Source organism: Dicentrarchus labrax, unplaced genomic scaffold (genome assembly GCF_905237075.1).
Source record: "Dicentrarchus labrax unplaced genomic scaffold, dlabrax2021, whole genome shotgun sequence".
Lineage (NCBI taxonomy): Eukaryota > Metazoa > Chordata > Actinopteri > Moronidae > Dicentrarchus > Dicentrarchus labrax.
Window position 1 is genome coordinate 921,089 of NW_026136716.1, and position 19,757 is coordinate 940,845.

Here is a 19,757-nt window from a genome sequence, read left to right on the forward strand (position 1 = left end):
GCCTTGAATCACCAGTATATAACCAGTATATAACCAATATATATATATATATATATACATATATTATATTATATATTTATACATGTATGTATATATACAGTATATGTGTAATTGGTAGATACCCTACCTTAGGCTCTGATGTCTGGAGGTTGGCAGGTGTGCTGATCAACTTGATATTATTATTAATGATTATTGTGGAACGATGTTAGTGTGCCACTTAGTGAACTGAGCCCTGTATTATGAATCTCATACATCCTCATCGTCATCATCGTCTTTTCTAAATGTGAAGACTTTTCTCCTAAATGACAGCAAATCAAATCTGACTAGTGTTACACACATATATGTATGTATATATTATATTATGTTAAAATAATGTCGATGAATGACGTCTCTTCTGACATACTGTACCCCACTCTCCCTTAAATACAATATGCCATGTTCTCAAATCTACATAAAGTATTTTCCTGTTTCATTAAGTCATAAAAAACATCATGTTACTGGCTAAGAGAACCTTGTAGATCCGATTGTTGTGTCCATGGAATAATGGAATTATACATGACTTTTCTTTTGATATCAGCATTATATATCAGCCATCGGTCGCCCTGCTCTCTAGATATCAGCATCCACCATTAAAGAACCCACATCAGTGCAACTCCAGTTAGCTGCACAACATTTCACTAACATCTTAGCAGCTTAGCAGAGAACTGTTCCACAGTAACTAGTTAATGTCAGTTACTAATTACTAGTTACTAATGACAAAGATTACTACAGTGAAAGCTCAGTGAAGGTTGTATGTGGGTCTGCTCCGAGGTTTCAGAGAACCATGACACAGTGTGGGCCGGAAGCCAGAGAGAAAGAGTCAAAGGGCGACATGGTGGGTTGACCAGCTGATCACTGTCTTATCAGGGGGTCTCAGGTTACACTGACAGGAAGTGACCATCACAATAAAAGTTCAAGTTAAATCAGGACCTTTAGCTCGTGTTTGTCTCTGTGTGGACAGACATAATGTGAGCTCATTCTTCATGATTCCTCCACAGAGTGGACCAGGAGAGCTCAGAGGTTCCCAGTGGTCAGTCTGCCCAGCAGCATCAAACACACCTGGACTCCATATTTATGGTCTGTACATGGACAACAACTACTTTTACATCTATTGTGTTCACAATAATCTCCATGCTGCACTTTTTAGACCAGTGGATTGTCAGTCTGTCCAACATGGATCTGATGTTTACTTCCATGATTTGACTTTGATTGAGTCATTCATATAATATTCTGTTCCAGCTGCTGGAGGACAACATTGTCACTTTTGTGAAGAACGAGCTGAAGAAGATCCAGAAGGTTCTGAGTTCAGATTACCCAGAATGCTTAGAGAGTCAGAGGGAGGATGAGGAGGTGTTGGACGGGGAGGATGAAGAGCAGAGGAGGAGCAGCAGAGAGGCCTTTCTGAAGATCACAGTGCACTTCCTGAGGAGAATGAAGCAGGAGGAGCTGGCTGACTGTCTGCAGAGCAGTAAGAGGATTTCTCTAAAGATTTAACTTGCTGGATAAATGAGACATTTACTGATGTCTCAACAGACGGAGGAAATATGTTCATATATGACTTCTTTAGGGGAATGAAATTGTCATATTTCCTTTAGAATCCACTCATTGGTCTTATTTGTTGTTTGTTCATTCAGGAAGTCATTCTGGAGTTTGTCAGCGTGAACTTAAATCTAAGCTGAAGAAGAAGTTCCAGTGTGTGTTTGAGGGGATTCCTAAAGGAGGAAACCCAACCCCTCTGAACCAGATCTACACAGAGCTCTACATCACAGAGGGAGGGACAGCAGAGGTCAATGATGAACATGAGGTCAGACAGATTCAAACAACATCCAGGAAACCAGACAGACCTGAAACAACAATCAGACAAGAAGACATCTTTAAACCCTCACCTGGAAGAGATGAACCAATCAGAACAATGATGACAAAGGGAGTGGCTGGCATTGGGAAAACAGTCTTAACACAGAAGTTCACTCTGGACTGGGCTGAAGACAAAGCCAACCAGGACATACAGTTCATGTTTCCATTCACTTTCTATAAGTGGGATTTATTAATCAATAAATACACTGATATCTTTCAACAGGAGAACAACATCAATCAGTTATTACTTGTCTCCTTACTGTTGTCTCTCCAGTGGCTGTAACCTCTCAGAGAGAAGCTGTGAAGCTCTGTCCTCAGTTCTCAGCTCCCAGTCCTCTAGTCTGAGAGAGCTGGACCTGAGTAACAACAACCTGCAGGATTCAGGAGTGAAGCTTCTGTCTGCTGGACTGAAGAGTCCACATTGTGAACTGGAAACTCTCAGGTCAGGATTCATGAACCCATTCAACTGATGACCATTTAAAGTGTGATTGACATTAGTGGATAAACAACTAACCTGTGTAGGATTGTGTCTGCTAATATGATTTGTCAAAGGATCTTTAACTAAACTTCAGCAATAGTTTCTAGACTCAGAGAATTACTTTCCATGAGGATTTCTATCATTTGTTGTTGCATTATAGAACACCACAGAGGATTTTAAAGATTTATTCTACATTCGTATCTGGACCAAAATGTACCTGAACAAGAACCAAAACCACAGAGCCAAGTATTCACAGGGGGGTTCCTCAAGAACTGGTTTCAGGATAAAGAGCAGACTGGTTTCCTCTGTCTGGTGGCGACTTTGATAAACCATTGTGAAGTCACATTTTTCTTTTGTGAGTTCACACAGTGCTCTGCTCAAAGTCTTTATTGTCCCTTTTTCACCAAAGCTTCACTCTTCATAAACACATTATAATGTTTTTAGCATGATAGCAGCGTGGCTCTATGGATGGTAATGTGGGTCTGTCAGTCTGTCCTCCACTTTGGTCCAGACTGAAATATCTCAACAACTATTGGATGGATTGTGATGAAATGTGATTCAGACATTCATGTTCCCCTCAGGATGAATTGTAATAACTTTATTGATCCTCTGACTTTTCATCTAGCGCCACCATCAGGTCAAAATTTGAATGTGTCCAATACTTTGGTTCATGAGCAAATACCTGCAGAACTAATGACATTCCCATAAGCCTCAGCTGCACTTTGTATTTACTGCTAATGATCTAATGAGTAAAAACTAAGATTATTTCTTTATTTGCAGACGATCTCTGCTTGTATTGGACGCAGCAGTACCCTCAGATGATCTGCCATGTGTGTTGTTTTGTGTGTTTGTAGGCTGTCAGGCTGTCTGATCATGGAGGAAGGCTGTGCTTCTCTGGCCTCAGCTCTGAGCTCCAACCCCTCCCATCTGAGAGAGCTGGACCTGAGCTACAATCATCCAGGAGACTCAGGAGTGAAGCTGCTGTCTGCTGCACTGGAGGATCCACAGTGGAGACTGGACACTCTCAGGTAGGAAGAGGCCTGCTGCAGACACAGACAGTCAGTCTGATAGAGGAGGTCTGTTTGCTTCATGGTGGATATGAGTGTTATATGAACAATCACACATGTAGGAAGCCTTTTTCTGTTCCTCCGAACATAAACACTGGTTGAACATAAAAAGGAGATATTTGTGTAGGAGGTCTCTGAGCAGAACAAACCTGATAATTGTCTGTTGGTAATAACTGATGCAGTTTGGACAGATCTCTGCATGTTAAAGGAACTGTCTGTCATTGGGAGAAATATCCTGTTTGCCCTATAACCCGGGATCCAATCAGTTTCATCTCTGTACAGAGATAGGTCCAGGACAGTTTTAGCCTAGCTTAGCACAAAGACTGGAAGCAGAGGGAAACCGCTAGCCTTTTTCTCATCAAACTATATTAAGTCTTTAGGCACATGGGACTACTATTTCTTCCTAAAATGGTAGAAAATGTCCTGAATAAGCTGTAAAAGTGTAAGAATTTCTATTATTTTCAGCACACACATGCAACGTGCTCCTATCTATATATTGCATATAAAGGAAAGTTGCACACAACTGTTATTAATTGAGGTAAAAGCTGCACTGAAGCACCAAACAGTGGAGAGAGAAACTCCCTTCAGACAGCAACAAGACCAACAGATTACAGAGAGTTTGTATCTTTATACTTTATTGTTTCAAATACAAATATGAAAGAACAGCTTCATGCAGACATGTTGTTTCTTAGTGCAATGAAGAGATATTTAACTGTCAATCATACATTGGATTGACTGGAACTAATGTACTTGAAGTGTGCACTGTGTTATCTAAACAATCCGATTGGGACTCGGTATTGGCAGATACTCAATATTAAATGAGTCGAATTTGATCAGGGGCTAAAAAACTTGATCGGGACATCCCTGCTAAGAATTAAAACATTTTTTTTTATTTCAACCTGAAATGACATAGGGTGCATATAATGATACGGTCTGTATAGTGGCGTACAAATCCTAAGGTCCAGGGATCAGGCAAAGCAATGGTCAGAAAACAGCCAAGGTCAGCAACAGGGGATCAGTCCTAATTCGCAGGCTGGAGAGTCACACGTAGCAGTGGAACAATCTGGCCGTGAGCAGAGGGTGAGTGAGGCTCTATATACTGTGGTGACCAGGTGGAAGCAGTTGCGCTGATCGGGGGGTTTGGCTGCAGGAGTGGCTGAGCAGGGGTGGAAATTTCCACTGCAGGTGAGTGTGAAGGATAAGGAGGGGTGTGGCTATGAGCAGTGCAGGAGATAGACAGACTAGACTGTAACACCGCCAGGTTTAGTTTAACTGAAGTTGGAAGTTATTTCTTCCGTGTGTTGAACAACCAGACTGTGTGATGTTACACTGTGTTGGAATAAATTAACTAAATGTTCAGACTCCTGATTCACAATCATTACTGCGGTTTCTGTTAGTGTTTAACAGGTTATACAGACTGTAATCAATAGAGTAATATCAGAAACAGACTGTAATCAATAGAGTAATATCAGAGTGTAATCAATAGAGTAATCAATAGAGTAATATCAGAGTGTAATCAATAGAGTAATATCAGAGTGTAATCAATAGAGTAATATCAGAGTGTAATCAATAGAGTAATATCAGAGTGTAATCAATAGAGTAATATCAGAAACAGACTGTAATCAATAGAGTAATATCAGAGTGTAATCAATAGAGTAATCAATAGAGTAATATCAGAGTGTAATCAATAGAGTAATCAATAGAGTAATATCAGAGTGTAATCAATAGAGTAATATCAGAGTGTAATCAATAGAGTAATATCAGTGTAATCAATAAAGTAATATCAGAAACAGACTGTAATCAATAGAGTAATATCAGACTATAATCAATAGAGTAATATCAGAGTGTAATCAATAGAGTAATCAATAGAGTAATATCAGAAACAGACTGTAATCAATAGAGTAATATCAGACTATAATCAATAGAGTAATATCAGAGTGTAATCAATAGAGTAATATCAGAGTGTAATCAATAGAGTAATCAATAGAGTAATATCAGTGCTGTATCAGAAGGAGGTTTTCTGACACTCACTGAGGGTTTGGAGGGAAACAGTGTTGGAGTCTCTGTCAGGTGGTTTTAGGGCAGAGGTCTGGAACCAAGGACTGCTTTTGAAGTGGGACTCTGAATGGAGAGTGGATCATCCAAAAAGAGGTTTGTGTGTGTTATCAGATGTTGTCCTCCTCTTTCACACACACACCAACATCCTGTGGCTCACTCTCAGTGTATGAGGAGAGTTTAGGGGGAGCAGCGATGCACACATTGTGTATCTGTGTATGACACTGATGTAATGTCCATGTTTGCATGCTGAAAGAGGATGTGCTGCTCTGACCCCCCTCCTCCTTTCAGGGTGGAGCCTGCTGGAGTCCGATGGTTGAGACCAGGTCTGAGGAAGTGTAAGTGTGAAAACAAAGCAGCACACATTCAACCATCTTCACACTGTGACATCACTCATTCACAGCTCTGATGTCATCATCAAAGTGTCAATCAATGATCAGATGATAGATCAATAACTGCAGCTGTATTGTGTCTTGTTCTCTCCATCAGATTCCTGTGAACTCACAGTCGACACAAACACAGTGAACAGAAACATCAAACTGTCTGACAACAACAGGAAGATGATTCATGTGAAGGAGGATCAACCATATCCTGATCATCCAGACAGATTTAACTGCTGGGAACAGCTGCTGTGTACAAATGGTCTGACTGGTCGCTGTTACTGGGAGGTGGAGTGGAGAGGAATAGCTAATATATCAGTGAGTTACAGAGGAATCAGGAGGAAAGGAAACAGTGAAGACTGTCAGTTTGGATACAATGATCAGTCCTGGAGACTGTTCTGCTCTGATGGTGGTTACTCTGTCTGGCACAATAAGAGAGGAACATCCTCCTCCTCCTCTGTCTCTAACAGAGTAGCAGTGTATGTGGACTGTCCTGCTGGCACTCTGTCCTTCTACAGAGTCTCCTCTGACACACTGATCCACCTCCACACCTTCAACAGCACATTCACTGAACCTCTTTATCCTGGGTTTGGAGTCTGGTACAGTCCTGGTTCTGGTTCCTGTGTGTCCCTGAGTCCTGTGTAGGAGGGAGAGTCTCCTCCTGTCACAGAAACAGATCATTTCAGTCTGTACAGGATCACAGTTCCCTTCATCTTTCAGCTGATTGTAATAAATGGATCAATGAACTTTGTAGAAACGGATTCAGACTGATTGAAAAGATTCCTCATTGACATTGTGAACTTCTTCCACTTCCAGTCCTTTAAAGATGGAAGCTGTGATCATTCAGCACAACTCAGTGGAGGTGAACAGTTGGTTCAACTTGAATCTCTTCCACCAATGTGACGGGAAAAAAGAAGATCTCTTTCTCTGCATATTTAATTAATATCTCACAATAATTCCTTTATGTTACTAAATCAACATTTGGAGAATTTTGTTTTCTATTTTGTTTTAATGATCATTTTCTTCAATAATCTGTATTTAGATATATTTTACACTCTGGTCTGTTTTCTGTTCCAATAAAGCTCCTTTGAATTCAGATCAATAAACTCTGCTTCAAAGATCCTTTTTTAAACATATTTACTCGGTTTAATATGCAGAATATAATCCTGTTATAACGGGATGCTGCTGTACACTCCGGTACAGTAGGTGGCGCAATGCTAACCTGCCAGAACACCAACGAAGAAGATAACCGGAAGTAGTGTTTTAATGTTTTTTTTTTTAAACTGTTGTTGTTGTTGTTGTTGTTGTTTTCGTGCTGTTATTGTCAGAGGAAATGAACGCCACCTGTTGATGAGCATTCAGCGAACAGCGACAAGCGAACAGACAGTGAGAGGAAGCTGTGCGTAAATGGCGCCTATTGGAGAGTGTGCCCCCCCCCCCTCACCGGGGATTGGGTCTCAATAACTTGGTACAAAATGAGCTTTGGTGGTTTCTGTGGCAGAAAGTGTGAGAAGAATAAAATACAACACTGTGGGTCACGTTAGTGGGACAGTGTTAGAGGAGCTGCTGAGAGAGCAAATGATATTTAACATTGGCTATTATACAGTACTGAATCCACTATTCACTAATTCACTGTTTGGACTCATTGGACAGTTTATCAGTTGTTCTCCACTGTTATTGATCTGCACTGAATATAATATGACAACAACATGTCACTCAATGATAGAAAAGGGCTCCCTAAAAGAAAAGGTTGGGAACCAGTGACATGGACGGTCTCAAGGATGTAAATAAAAAAGTGAAGAACATTTCTTTAATGATTTGATGTTCTGAAGATCAATATCTAACTGTGGACTTACTCACACACACTCACACACCAATCTAAAGCAAACAGGTTTTGATGAATGAATTAATAAATGACTCAGAATCATGTTTGTATTCTCCCACTTCCTTTATTACATTTTTTTGGTTTTTAATATGCTAATAGTAATAGTACAACAGCACGTCTCAGTGTAATCAATCTTCATTCACAGTAACTTCAATCTACTAATAAACACCATTTTAATGTGGCGTATTTTCCTTCCACTGGATCTCTAAACCTTCTTGCTGCAAAGCTTCTTTCAGCTGAGCCTGACAGACTTCTTTTAACTTCATGTCACCAAAACACAGAACTTTCTGCATTCACGAGGTAGCATTTAGGCTGTGTACAGTTAAAGTAGGCGGTTAACATCATAGTGAAGAAGAAATTATATATGTTTTATAAAAGAGCCCACAGTACCAGGAAGTAGTGCATGTAGTAAATGAAACCCTGTAAACCTCCATTACCGTAAAACTTCAATTAATAGCCGGCCTTTATTTGGGACAGGCTTCTATATGGGACAGGCCTTTAAACGAGACAGGCCTTTAAACAGGACAGGCCTCTACACTGTAAATAAACACAGTAGAGTTTTTCTATAATTACGGTAAAAGGAGTTTAGTACTGTTGGTTTTACAGTCACACCAGTTTTTACCATCAAAAGCAACAGTTTTGCCACATGAAAATACCGTATGATCGTAGTGAGATATGGTATATTTGTGGTTTTCTGTGTAATTTACAGTCTGTAATATAAAAAAGTACTTTACTCTGTATAAACTCCTTTTTAAAATGGCGTGTCGAATTGGGAACCTGCTTTTAATCAAAGTTTTACGGTATTTTTCTTCATTGCACACTTCACTTCTATTATTATTATTTCACCAAAGATTTTGTTCCACTCTCATTATTAATTGGCCTGAATCATTGGATTGACTCAGCACCAATTCTGCAGAAATAACATGATCCTTCTCAGGTGGATCCAATGAAGATCAGTGTTATGATAATTATATCATATTTCACAGCAACAGTAAAAACACATGAACAAAAACCCAGACCTTAATTAACCGACGTGAACAACTATCCTGTCCGAAACACGTTCTATATATGTTATATGTCTTGTTTTATATGAAGAGTAGCTGCTACCTTAGTGCAGCTACTGGGAAATAAAGAACCTCAAACATTGTTTCATAACCAGCGAGCTTTCAGGCTCCTCATTGGGATGAAGGTTGAGTCAGGAATCATCTGAGAAGACAACCAAACAAAACAGGGATTAGTCATGATTTATACTCTGATGGAGATTTTTCTGTTTCTGCACAGAAAATATCAAAGTCTGATCGTCAGATTACCAATAAATTAACTGATCACATTCCTGCTACTGACACTTTAGATTTTAATGCCCTGTGAACTTTCCTCTATAGCGCCACCCACAGGACAAACTTTACATATTGAGCACCAAGAAAAGCAAAATCATTAGTATGATCAAATCAACTCTGACCTAAAGAACAAATGAATTTGTTGAAAAAAGGAAATAAACTAAGTAAAGTGTGAGTGCTCTTCCTCTGGTGCCCTCTTAAATAATTTAAATGTTTATGAAAAGCACTTAATTCTGATTAAAGACACACTTAAGATCAATCTTTAACTGTGAGCGGCTTTATACACAGCCATGTAATTAATGAGAAGGGAGATGTCTTTACCTACTTAGTCCAGGTCATAGAGATGAGGGCTGGGTTTCCATCGGCATATTTGGACCTGAGAGATCTGCGCTTCCTGAGACCTCCACAGCTCTGTCAGACAGGGGATGGTTTGATTTGTTCAATATGCTGATGATACTTCTGTATTCATGCAGTACCTCTACTTGAGTATTTTTACATTGTTGTATTACTACTTTTTACTCGAGTATTTCCTCCCTGCTTACCGGAGCACAGGCATTGCTCTGTGTGAGGCACAGCTCCAGTTTGCAGTGCAGGTAGATGTCGCCGGTTTTCCCAGAGAACTCGAACATGTTGAAAGAGAAGCCGTTGGACGTTCCCACTCCGTTTCCCTCCATCATCACCGTCTTGTCAGCGGCATTCGGGCATCTGCTCAGAAACAGGAAACGGACATGATGACATCAGCAGCAGTAGAGCCTCCGACAAAGTCACAGTTTTGTGTTTTTTTGTGTTTTTCTCACCTGTTTTTGACAAGGTCGTATCGCAGGGTCCCATTGGGTGAGGAGTCGTTGGATGCCCAGCAGGAGTCGGTGACCACGGCGACTGTGTTGTTGTCCAGCCCATCTGTCTTCAGCTCCACCCAGATCTTCTGGTTCAGCCCGACCTCAGTGTTTGCGTTGACGAGGTTCTTGTGGCCGGAGTCGTTGTAGGCGTTCATCGTCACAGTGTAATTCCAAACTCCAGATACAATCTGCTTCACCACAGAGCTGTAGAGCACAGACACACACACTTCAGCCGTCTTTAACTTCAACTACAACAGGATTCAGTCGGCACATGAACAACCAGGTGAAGCTCAGCGCCCCCGCACACACCTGTCTTTGATCTTGAAGGACACACTCTTGACTTCTGGCACGGTGTAGAGGCAGGAGAAGTCAATCTCTACCTGGTCGTTGCGGGTGATGATGCCGGAGGCGTTCGCCATCATGACGGTGTTCTTGTAGAGGACTTGGCTGTTGTTTTTCTAGATTGAGACAGGAACACAGACATGTTTTCAGCTTCATTTAATCACAGCGATCAAATTCTTCTCATATTCACCTGTGATTTTTACAGTCCTGACTGATAAAAAAGTCTTTATCATCAAATGTGTCTTTCTGTCATAAATAAAGAAAACCAGTGGAAAATGTCCTCCCTGTATTGAACCAAAGGTTGAGTTTACAGTTTGTGCCCCTGCTGGAGGACAGTACCCACCATAACCTCCGCCCCGCAGGTGTTGCTGCTGTTGAAGCTGAACGTCACCATGTGGGTCTTGCTGTCTATGTGACCTGTGCAGTTCTGGTCCTTGAGGTGTAAGGTGGAGTAGTCGATGCCTTTGTCCGTCAGCAGACAACCAGCCAGAGTGAGAGTGGCCGAGTTCTGCGTGCAGACTGTCGGCTCGCCTGAACAGCAGGACAAAGTAGTCAAACAGTCACCACTTTAATATGGATTTATTCATCCTGCAGCAGCTGGTTCGTGCTAATGTTATCTTCTTAACTGACATTAGACTGGAGAGGCCCGACAGGCTCTGCACCAAACCACAAAACCCAAAACCGCTGTGCCTCTGCCAGATGTTTCCAGAACTAAAGTCATCTTTGGACATATCAGCAGCTGGTTTATGAGTTACCTGCTCTTCTGTTTTCTGTCATTGGCTTTGTTTGCCTTCCTCTGGGGAACACTTTGTACAATTAAAATGAACTCTATAAATATAATGAAAAACATCCAATTCAGCTCCCGAGCTAACTGATATAAAATTCCCTGCTAGCTGTAGTCTGTAAAACAGTTCAAACTTTACAGGTTATAGCTCCAAAACCTTGTAGAGAATTTATTTCAAAACAACAAACATTAAAAAGTGTCTCATAACAGGATAAAATCTAGAAAATGTTTTTTCATGTGACGGTTGTGGCACAGTACCTAAAGAGTTTGTTGAGTTGTACTTGGCAGCGAAAATGGCCCGACAGAGGCAGCTGGTTGAACCGAGCTTCTCACCGCAGAACTCATGAGCACTGCAGTCCTGATCCTGACAGGAGGCCTGAGGGACAGCAGCTACAGACAGACAGACAGACAGACAGACAGACAGACAGACAGACAGACACATGAGGCTCACTATCAAATACTCGACTTCCTTCTGCTTTTATTTGACAGCTATAGCTACCTTTTCAGGTAAACATGACAAATACAAAACATGTGATTCTATAGTTATAGATTCAGTACAAAGGTATGTGTATAATAGCTCTCTAGAGCAGCAGACACTAAAGTGCTTCACAAAAACAGAGCACTAGTTATATAAAAGAAGATCAAATGTATTAAACATTTAAATTGAACATTGAAATGCATCAGTGATAATTATTCATTCTGCACAGTGAATACTTTTACCATCTGTACCTTTTTGTTGATCATACTGCAGTATTTACGTAGCAGTCATTTATTATTGGGTGGCACTTAACTCCTTCCACAGTTTTCATCGTCCAAAAACGTCATTCAGACGTCAAAATATTCAACTCATTCAGGAATCGGGTTACTATTACTTTTCTCTTTCATACTTTTCAAAACATTCCAGGTTTTCTGGCATTTTTCCCCGTTCATCCTTATGGACGCAATGTTCGAAATTCAACAAGAAACCTTCAAACCCACTGATCTCCAACCTCTTCCCACACATTCATACATTCACAAAGAAACTATTCAAACTTTCTCCTATTATCACCATGGCAACCTTTCATTGGGGTTGGGAGCACACAGCTGATTGAGATGAGCTAATTAGGGCAGACAAGTATTTTTCAAACTTTAAACTCGTGATTAGTGTTTCTCACTTTACCAGCTACAATATTTCTTCAGCTTCCTCAATACGATACAAATTAAAGCCAGTAATTCAGTTTAGCGTCAGCCTTTGAACAGCCAATTTATTAAGGAACTGCCTTCTCTAGTTGTTGTTGTTGTTTCTTATGTAAAGGGTCTTAATACCATTACTGATGCTCTAAATTGTACATTGAATGAAATAAACGTCACGTCAAATTTTAACTGAAGTTTTGAGTTGAATGTAGCTAAACAAATATATACTGCACAGAATTTGTATACGAGTATATGTATACCATATACATTTTACCCACATTCTGACTTTGCTCCAGTATTAAAATTGATGGTTGTGTTTCTGTCAATAATTCTACTTTCTCTGTCCTGTATGATTAGGATTTGTTTCAGCCTGGAACAGCAGGAGGAAACCAATACGGTTTTATTTTGTCTTATGAAACATTGAAGTGAAATGACGCTCTTACAGCAGTCGGTGTTTGACCTCCAGTTCCCCACTGTAATGTTCACTTTCAGGCGGCAGGACTCGGCGTAAGCCTCCAAAAACTGGCACTTATTGAGGCCGTCCACCGCTGGATATTTGCACAGAGTGTCTGTGCAGGCGGTTACGAAGGGCTCAGGGTCAGAGTGGTTGTGGCAAACAGTGAAGGGGGCCTGCTTTATGAGATTGCAGCTGGGAGGAAGAATGACAGTCAATTAGCAGGTTTCTGAACAGTATCGTGTAGGAACGTATGATAAAGATGACTCGTTCCTGTTCTGAAGATGATAGGAAGGTTCTGATTGGTCAGTTCTTACTATTCAGTTGTGCGGGTGCAGTTGATCGAGCTGTCAGCGGTTTGGTTGTGCAGAGTCTCGCAGCTAGGAGGCGACAAACAGCACGGGACATTCAATTAGAAACCAATGCTGCATTAATAAACAGATTATATCAGTTTGGTTGAGACTGAGTTTTACCTGGCTGCACTGTCATTAGAGGACTTGGCTGCACTCAGGGTGAAGTTCTGACTGGAATCAGCGGGGTTGCCACACAAGCCCTCCATAGCTCCAAAATGTCCTGGTCGATGTCAGGAGGCAATTAAAGACAAATAAAAGAACTTCCATCAGTAAGCTCAGCTGTCACTCTTCAACATGAACAACTTTGAAATGACACAGATATTTTGTCCAGATAGGATTTCTGTACCTGTCACATGTGCAGTGTTGCCATCAAAAAAGACTGTGGCGTTGATGGAAGGAATCTTGGCAGTAACTCCAGTCTGGTTCTTCGAGAGCTCCACCCCGTGAACCACCTGACCCGTGGCGTTGAGCGTTAGCGTTTGTTGACCATCCTACATCACAGCAGATAGGCAACATGAGGGAAACACTGGCTGAAATAACACAAACACACACCAACATGTGCTTTGCATGGGTGCTTGTTCCAACTTAAAGAAGGATTTTTCAATCTTTAGTTTAGGTAACACCAGCACATTTGAACTCCGATTGTCTCCTCTTATCACTCACAGCGAGAACAACACTTTCAATAGTGTTTACTGGCAGAACAACAAAACAAAGAACATGCTGAAAAAGTAACGTATGACAGAAGTGACGAATGAGAACATTAGTAAAAATAATCTGAATGTTCCTGTTGCACCAACGTTCATTAGACGCAGCTATCCATCCAGCCCAGGTTAAAACCTCAAATAGCACCGCATTGTAATTCTGTGCAACTATTTTATTACACTTGAGTAAATAGGATCACATTATATTGTGATATTTAAAATTTTCCACCACCGCACCTGTCTTGAACTACATCAACACAAGTAACTCCTGGCCTGTAATGATCATCAGTGATTGATCAAATAAAGAGGATGGAAGGAGGATTTATGAGTCCATAAATAGGCTGTTAGTCTTTGGATGGATTGTGGCAGCTTACCCGGACTCTTCCACCTTGCTCCAATAATTTTGACAATTGACCCATTCAGGGACAGTATCAAGTGGTCCAAAAACGCCACATCTTGGCGGCGGCGCTCACGGAAACCCGCCAGTAGGTTGAAGGCTGAGCTTCCTAGAGGCTTCATCAGACTGTATACGCAGCGATCAGGGACAGAGTGGACTCTGCTGGAGAAATCGATGATGCTGGAGGCAGTCACAGTGCACACGTCAGCGGCTCTTACGCACCTGATGGAGAAGGAAAGGGATAGATATTCTGTCTTTTTATTTCTGAGAGAAAAAAACCTCTCAGAAAGAAAGGTGTTTTATTCTATGAAGATGACATTTCCAGTTAATATAACTTTGAGGAAAATGAATCCTCACTAGAGTGACAGGACGATGTGTATTAACTTAACTAAAAGCAGAGGGCAGTGCTATTGTGACAAAGACAAATACAAACCTAACCACAGATACCATACAAAGGATCTGAAAAATCCCTCAGTGACCTTAGATTAAATAAAACCTCTGTGGGGGGGCCCTGGTAGCTCAACTACAGAGCTGGAGCTCCATGTACCATGAGTCCATGCTGCAGCAGGCCATGGGTTCAACTCCCTCCCCTATCTCCTCTTTCCTGTCACTCTACAGCTGCCACTATCGATTAAAGACAATAAAAGCCTCCAAGAGTATATAAAAATAGAAAATCTCTAGATCTTGAGACAGTCATTGGATAGAAAAATGCTGTATATATATGTAGTTATTATTTTTATTCTAATTATTATAAATGGTGTAAAAGACGTCTTTGTTGTGAAAAAAGAGCAGAAAAAAATCAATATACTATATACAGTTAGTCAATGAATCAATAAGGTGATTGACAATGAATTGGTTCCCTCTTCTCAAAAGACTTGAAAACATCATCCTCAGTTTCTGGCTACATTAGCCGCTACTAGCATAAAACACCTGACTCTCCAAAAGAACGGTCAGCAGTCGAGTTGCATTGTGGGAAATGTAGTCAGCAGGCTTTGAAGGATGAAATCATACTTACATGTTGTTGCCGATGCAAGACTCCTCTGATCCACATGTACTGACACTGACTCCAGATGATTCAACTGAACAGACCAATTGGGAGCAGGTTTCTGAGCTGTTGAACATTATTTCTCCAGTCTTAAAACTGGCGTCTGGGAGGTGATAGGAGGTTTATGAAATTAATTTAACATTAAACTGGTGTACAAAACATAAAGGAGAGGAAATAACAATAGATCAGATGGAAATAAACATTTGCCTACTTTGGTTTCTGCAGCCGCTTATGTCCACATAAAAAGAAGTTCTATCCTTCAGCACTGAGTCCACAGTGGAGTTATCGACCGTCATATTCACAGACTAGAGAAGGAATAGACAAAATTCAAGGTTAATAATGTAATACTGTACTAACTCTGAGTGACTTCAGTTCCCCTTTTTATACATGTATAAATATTTGTCTCCAGTTTCAGGCCCGAGCATGAATCAGAATCAGATTTGTGCTGTTCATCTTATGTGGACATAAATACCCTAAAAATAGAAGCTGAGTGTCATTGTCACTGTTCATTTAAAATACTACAGAGCCAATACGACATAAATGTGTCACTGCATTACTGTTACTTCACTGCAGTGTTTATGAGCAATGAGGAACTGTTTCAAACTAAAGTTCTATGTTGTTAATGGTCCGTCAGGATGCCCCAGTTTGTACCTGTCATACATTACCATTACATGGGATAATTACCCAGCAACCATTGTAAACCCAGAAGGTCCAGAACCCACTGCACAACAAAATAGACTGTTTAACTCATTTCAACAGTTGCCATGTGTTCTTAACACATTGTTTAGTATGTAGAAACACTGGAAAGAAACATCACATTTGAATTAAATAGATGATGAAGTCTTGAAGTCTGACAGCTATCTGTTGTCAGAAATGTTTGAGGGTTCTTGTTAAAGGACCTTCTGGGCTCATTTTTAGGAACATTGGATGCTTGGGTCACACAGTGAGTCACACTGTGTTGGTAATACATGAGAGGAACCAACTGGGTCTACTCTCAGGGACCAGATTCTATAAAATCCAGTGGTGAACTTCAGGCTGAAAGTCTGAAATCACATCCTTCATTTGGTTTAAGGACAAAAGTTGCCACAGTAACAGACTCGGGCTAATCTCTGAGACCAAACGTCCATATGCCTTACATATACTTACAATAGTAGGGAGGCTAAACGGTGGAACGCAATGCACAGCCGTTTGTTGTCCAGCTTGGTATAAGGATATGTACTGAAAACATAAACAGAAAAGATACAAAACACATTAGGAAATATTTTATATATATATATTTAATATTTTACAAATAAACATTGATTTGAATTTCCCTTTGCCAATCAATGTCTTTGAAATTTGTACAAAAGGTTGAACAGTAAATCAATTAATCATATTAATGATGATAACTTACCATCTTGGTTGAGTCAGTTTTATTTTCTTTAAAGGTCAACTTTACTCTGCACTGTGATATGCTCTTTATGCTTGGCAGGTTGGTTGTAACGTTTGTTGTACCACCAATAACCACCATGGTTGCTGTGTCAGAACCACCATTCGATACGTGAATACAGTCGCTTCCATTTGAGCCTTTGAAACAAAGTGCAGTAGAAACGTTGGGTGTCTGCTCCACCTGCAGAGAAAAAAAAACATACATGAATGAGTCTGAGGTGAATTCAGGTCGGTGGGGACATCCAAACATTTTCCTCATTGTGGTGTAAAAGGGTTCAGTCCAACAGGTCCTCGTACGTAAACTACAAATGGGACGGTTTCTGACCCGTATGAGCAGTTCTGCATTAGAGAGAAGAGAGCTCACAGTGAACTGGGGGAAATAATTGGACATTTGTGGACAATATTGGGTTCCATAACAAATCTGAACCATCAGGAGATTATTACCACTGTCGGATACAACGGAAGAAAGTTCTCTTTAAATATATAATGATTGCAATTTGAAATACTGGATAGTTTTACTCTTTGAGGCTGATATGAGGATATGAATGTGCTAATGCTCTGATTTATGGCTCTGTTATTTCCTTATCATTTCCTTTAAAGATATATGTGTCGTTTTAGTCGGCTCAGTAATCTGTGTTGAGTTTGATTACTAGAGTGACAGAGGGGATTATTTCCCAGAATGTCATTAAACTATGTGTTAAACATTCACTGAAATCTGTATTCAATATAGCTAACAGTGGCTAGCAGTCAAACAGTCTGTTAGATATTAACAGTAGATGGAGAGACGGGCCTTTTCTCAAACATGGTTTAATTTGACTCACAGTCAGCGCTGTGTAATTGCGTCCATAATAGTTGATCGGACAGTCGGTGATGTTCAGTTCTGTCACAGCAGACAGAGAGAAGTCGACCTGGCTGGCAGCAACTACAGTGTGAATTTAAAAGGAAAAGAAATGAGAGACATCATACATCAATCTATCAAGACCAACTTTCTTTCTTTCCAATTCACACCTCCAACTTAAAATGACATTTATCAGTGCAATGAATTCTGGGTGTAAAAGTCTGAATGAATGAAATCAATATTTAGAAGATATTTTCCTTCAGTGTGAATGACAACATGAGGAGATTTATTTTATTCATAAATCTCTTCAGTGTATGAAACTAAATGGTCCCAACTTGATTCCTTGTGTTGATTAAAAGGAGTCCCAACCCTTATTGATTTGGACTGATTTCATGGATGAGCATATGTTATTAAAGATTTATCATTCAGGTACATTTTGTATTTGAAACAGAGAAATCTGCCATTAAACCCCACAGTCACACTGTAATGTCGGTATATAATGTGTAAAATAAAACCTCCCGTAGAGCCTGCAGCATGTTGGCTCATCAGCTAACGCCTTTAAAATAAAGGTTAGATAGTAAAGCACTTTAAACTTTCCAATGGCTCTCTTACCTGCCAGCAGGAGGAGCAGCGCACTCGGCTTCCCCATGATGGATCCCCGGCAGGAAAGTGTCTGAGCTGGGAGAGATACAGTTCACACAGTGCAGTGTAAGGGATGGTGCTCAGGGTTCGCTTCATAAAGCATTTAATGCCTTTCCTGCTGCACTGGGTTATTAAAAACACAGTCTACTGTATCTAAAATCCATTAAATTAACTCTGACTGATTACTTGGATTTGTAGCTTATTCACCAACTGCAAAAGGATCCACATGAACTCTGTTAGATGAGGCCCATGCAGTTGCATAAATGAATATAGATCCAATGATCACTATAGATCAGTGTTTTTCATTTGTGTTTTTCATCCTTTAATTTGCTATCGGCCCAGTACCCCTGACTAGTGAAATGCCTATAAAGAGGTACAATAGAGCACTGTGGCATCAGAGTCTCACTTATTAAATAAAAACTGGAATTGAAACACTTAAATGCTACATTTCATCAAATTCACAGCCAGTTTCTTGTCATTGTCCAGTAACACTAAGACGGCATTGAATTTGCATTGAACTGCAGATTTTTGAAAGGTTGCACATTTTACTGAGAAACTGAGGTTGAGCTTCGCTGAGGATCTTTGTCATCCTCGGTGGCAGGAGGCAACTCTTTTCCACAGGTTTTACTGCAGTTAACAATTGCATTGAAAGGATTGCATTTACAGTTTTAATTGAACTCATTATAGTATAATTATTTAATGAATTAATGTACTATTTTATGAATGATTGTACTGATATTCTTTAAATGAACATTTAAAAACCAATGTCCTGCAGTACTCCAAAGTGCCCCTAGGGGAGAAACACTGCTATAGATTGTGAATGCAGTCGCATTAGAGGCCATAACTCCCACTGAGTACGTTATTATGAGCGGCAGCAGCACGAGTAGTATTTCATTTGACATATTTGGAAGTTGTGTCTGATTTTTACTTTTATCCTCCAGTGAACACATTTTACATTCTGTTTGTTTTACACTCCTTTCCTGTATCAGTAGTTGACAGTTTCACCACAAATATAACAAGATTAAATTATCAACATGAAACCAAATAAATGTGAATGTGAATCATAAAAATGTCTGCCATACACGTAGCTTTACCACAGCTTTGTAAAATGTGTCACGAAGTGATCTGACACTGAAGGTGAGTTTATTCACCGTGTTGGAGCTCACAGACTAAAAGCTTTGTCTTCTTAATAAGGAGCTAACAGATCAGACATAAACTGTGGACAAGTGATCGTTCTCAACTGAATATTCTTTTCCAAATCATTTCAACAGGTTGTGCAGTTTTTTCCTTAAAAAGTCACTGCTGAAGTCCCCATGAGAGAGGAGAGGAGCTTGTCTTACCGTCTGGAGGTTGGCTGGAGCAGCAGGAGATGAAGCTTTGCAGATGGAGGTCGGTGTTGAACCCTTCTGGATGTTGCAGCTCTTGGGCTGATGTTGCTGCTGTCCGTCTCCATCTGCCTCTTTTTATGCTCAGGTGTTTGTGCGTCACGCCCCTGAAGATGGAAACATTGACGTACAATGCATTAAGTGACTGTTGTTAACCCATAAATGTCCACACACACACACACACACACACAATGATTTATTATTATATCTTAACTAACATTTAGTTGGGTTTTATAGTCCCTTTAATCGATAGAGAGAGCTGTAGAGTGACAGGGAGGTGA

The 19,757-nt window shown here is 40.3% G+C and overlaps 2 protein-coding genes across 3 annotated transcripts; one reads left to right on the forward strand and one right to left on the reverse strand.

Annotated features, from left to right (window-relative positions):
• The first annotated feature begins 1,838 nt into the window (after positions 1–1,838).
• Positions 1,839–6,979, forward strand: LOC127378944 (stonustoxin subunit beta-like). The gene is made up of 5 exons (XM_051428326.1): positions 1,839–1,843; positions 2,168–2,335; positions 3,226–3,399; positions 5,785–5,831; positions 5,983–6,979. The coding sequence occupies exons 1-5, from the start codon at positions 1,839–1,841 to the stop codon at positions 6,516–6,518; spliced, it is 930 nt and encodes a 309-aa protein (XP_051284286.1). The 3' UTR covers positions 6,519–6,979.
• Positions 6,980–7,802: 823 nt separating this feature from the next.
• Positions 7,803–14,258, reverse strand: LOC127378366 (uromodulin). Of its 2 annotated transcripts, none has more exons than XM_051427121.1 (12): positions 14,116–14,258; positions 13,387–13,531; positions 13,161–13,260; positions 13,005–13,067; positions 12,677–12,882; positions 11,319–11,450; positions 10,620–10,807; positions 10,244–10,392; positions 9,893–10,138; positions 9,638–9,800; positions 9,421–9,506; positions 7,803–8,964 (listed from the first exon to the last, which is right to left on the reverse strand). In XM_051427121.1, exons 1-12 carry the CDS (start codon positions 14,158–14,160, stop codon positions 8,961–8,963), a joined length of 1,527 nt encoding a protein of 508 aa, XP_051283081.1. In that variant the 5' UTR covers positions 14,161–14,258; the 3' UTR covers positions 7,803–8,960. The 2 variants fall into 2 exon arrangements, with proteins under 2 accessions (XP_051283081.1, XP_051283080.1); XM_051427120.1 differs by having other exon boundaries at positions 9,417–9,506.
• Positions 14,259–19,757: the final 5,499 nt, after the last annotated feature.

Excerpts from the sequence above, each read along its gene's own strand:
- LOC127378944 (XM_051428326.1), top strand. Across the intron at positions 2,336-3,225 it reads TGTGAACTGGAAACTCTCAG|GCTGTCAGGCTGTCTGATCA; the intron begins GTCAGGATTCAT and ends GTGTGTTTGTAG. Across the intron at positions 5,832-5,982 it reads GAGACCAGGTCTGAGGAAGT|ATTCCTGTGAACTCACAGTC; the intron begins GTAAGTGTGAAA and ends TCTCTCCATCAG.
- LOC127378366 (XM_051427121.1), bottom strand. The coding sequence starts at position 14,160 with ATGGGTCAATTGTCAAAATTATTGGAGCAAGGTGGAAGAGTCCGG. Across the intron at positions 10,139-10,243 it reads TCCTTCAAGATCAAAGACAG|CTCTGTGGTGAAGCAGATTG; the intron begins GTGTGTGCGGGG and ends TGTGCTCTACAG. Across the intron at positions 9,801-9,892 it reads TACGACCTTGTCAAAAACAG|ATGCCCGAATGCCGCTGACA; the intron begins GTGAGAAAAACA and ends GTTTCTGAGCAG.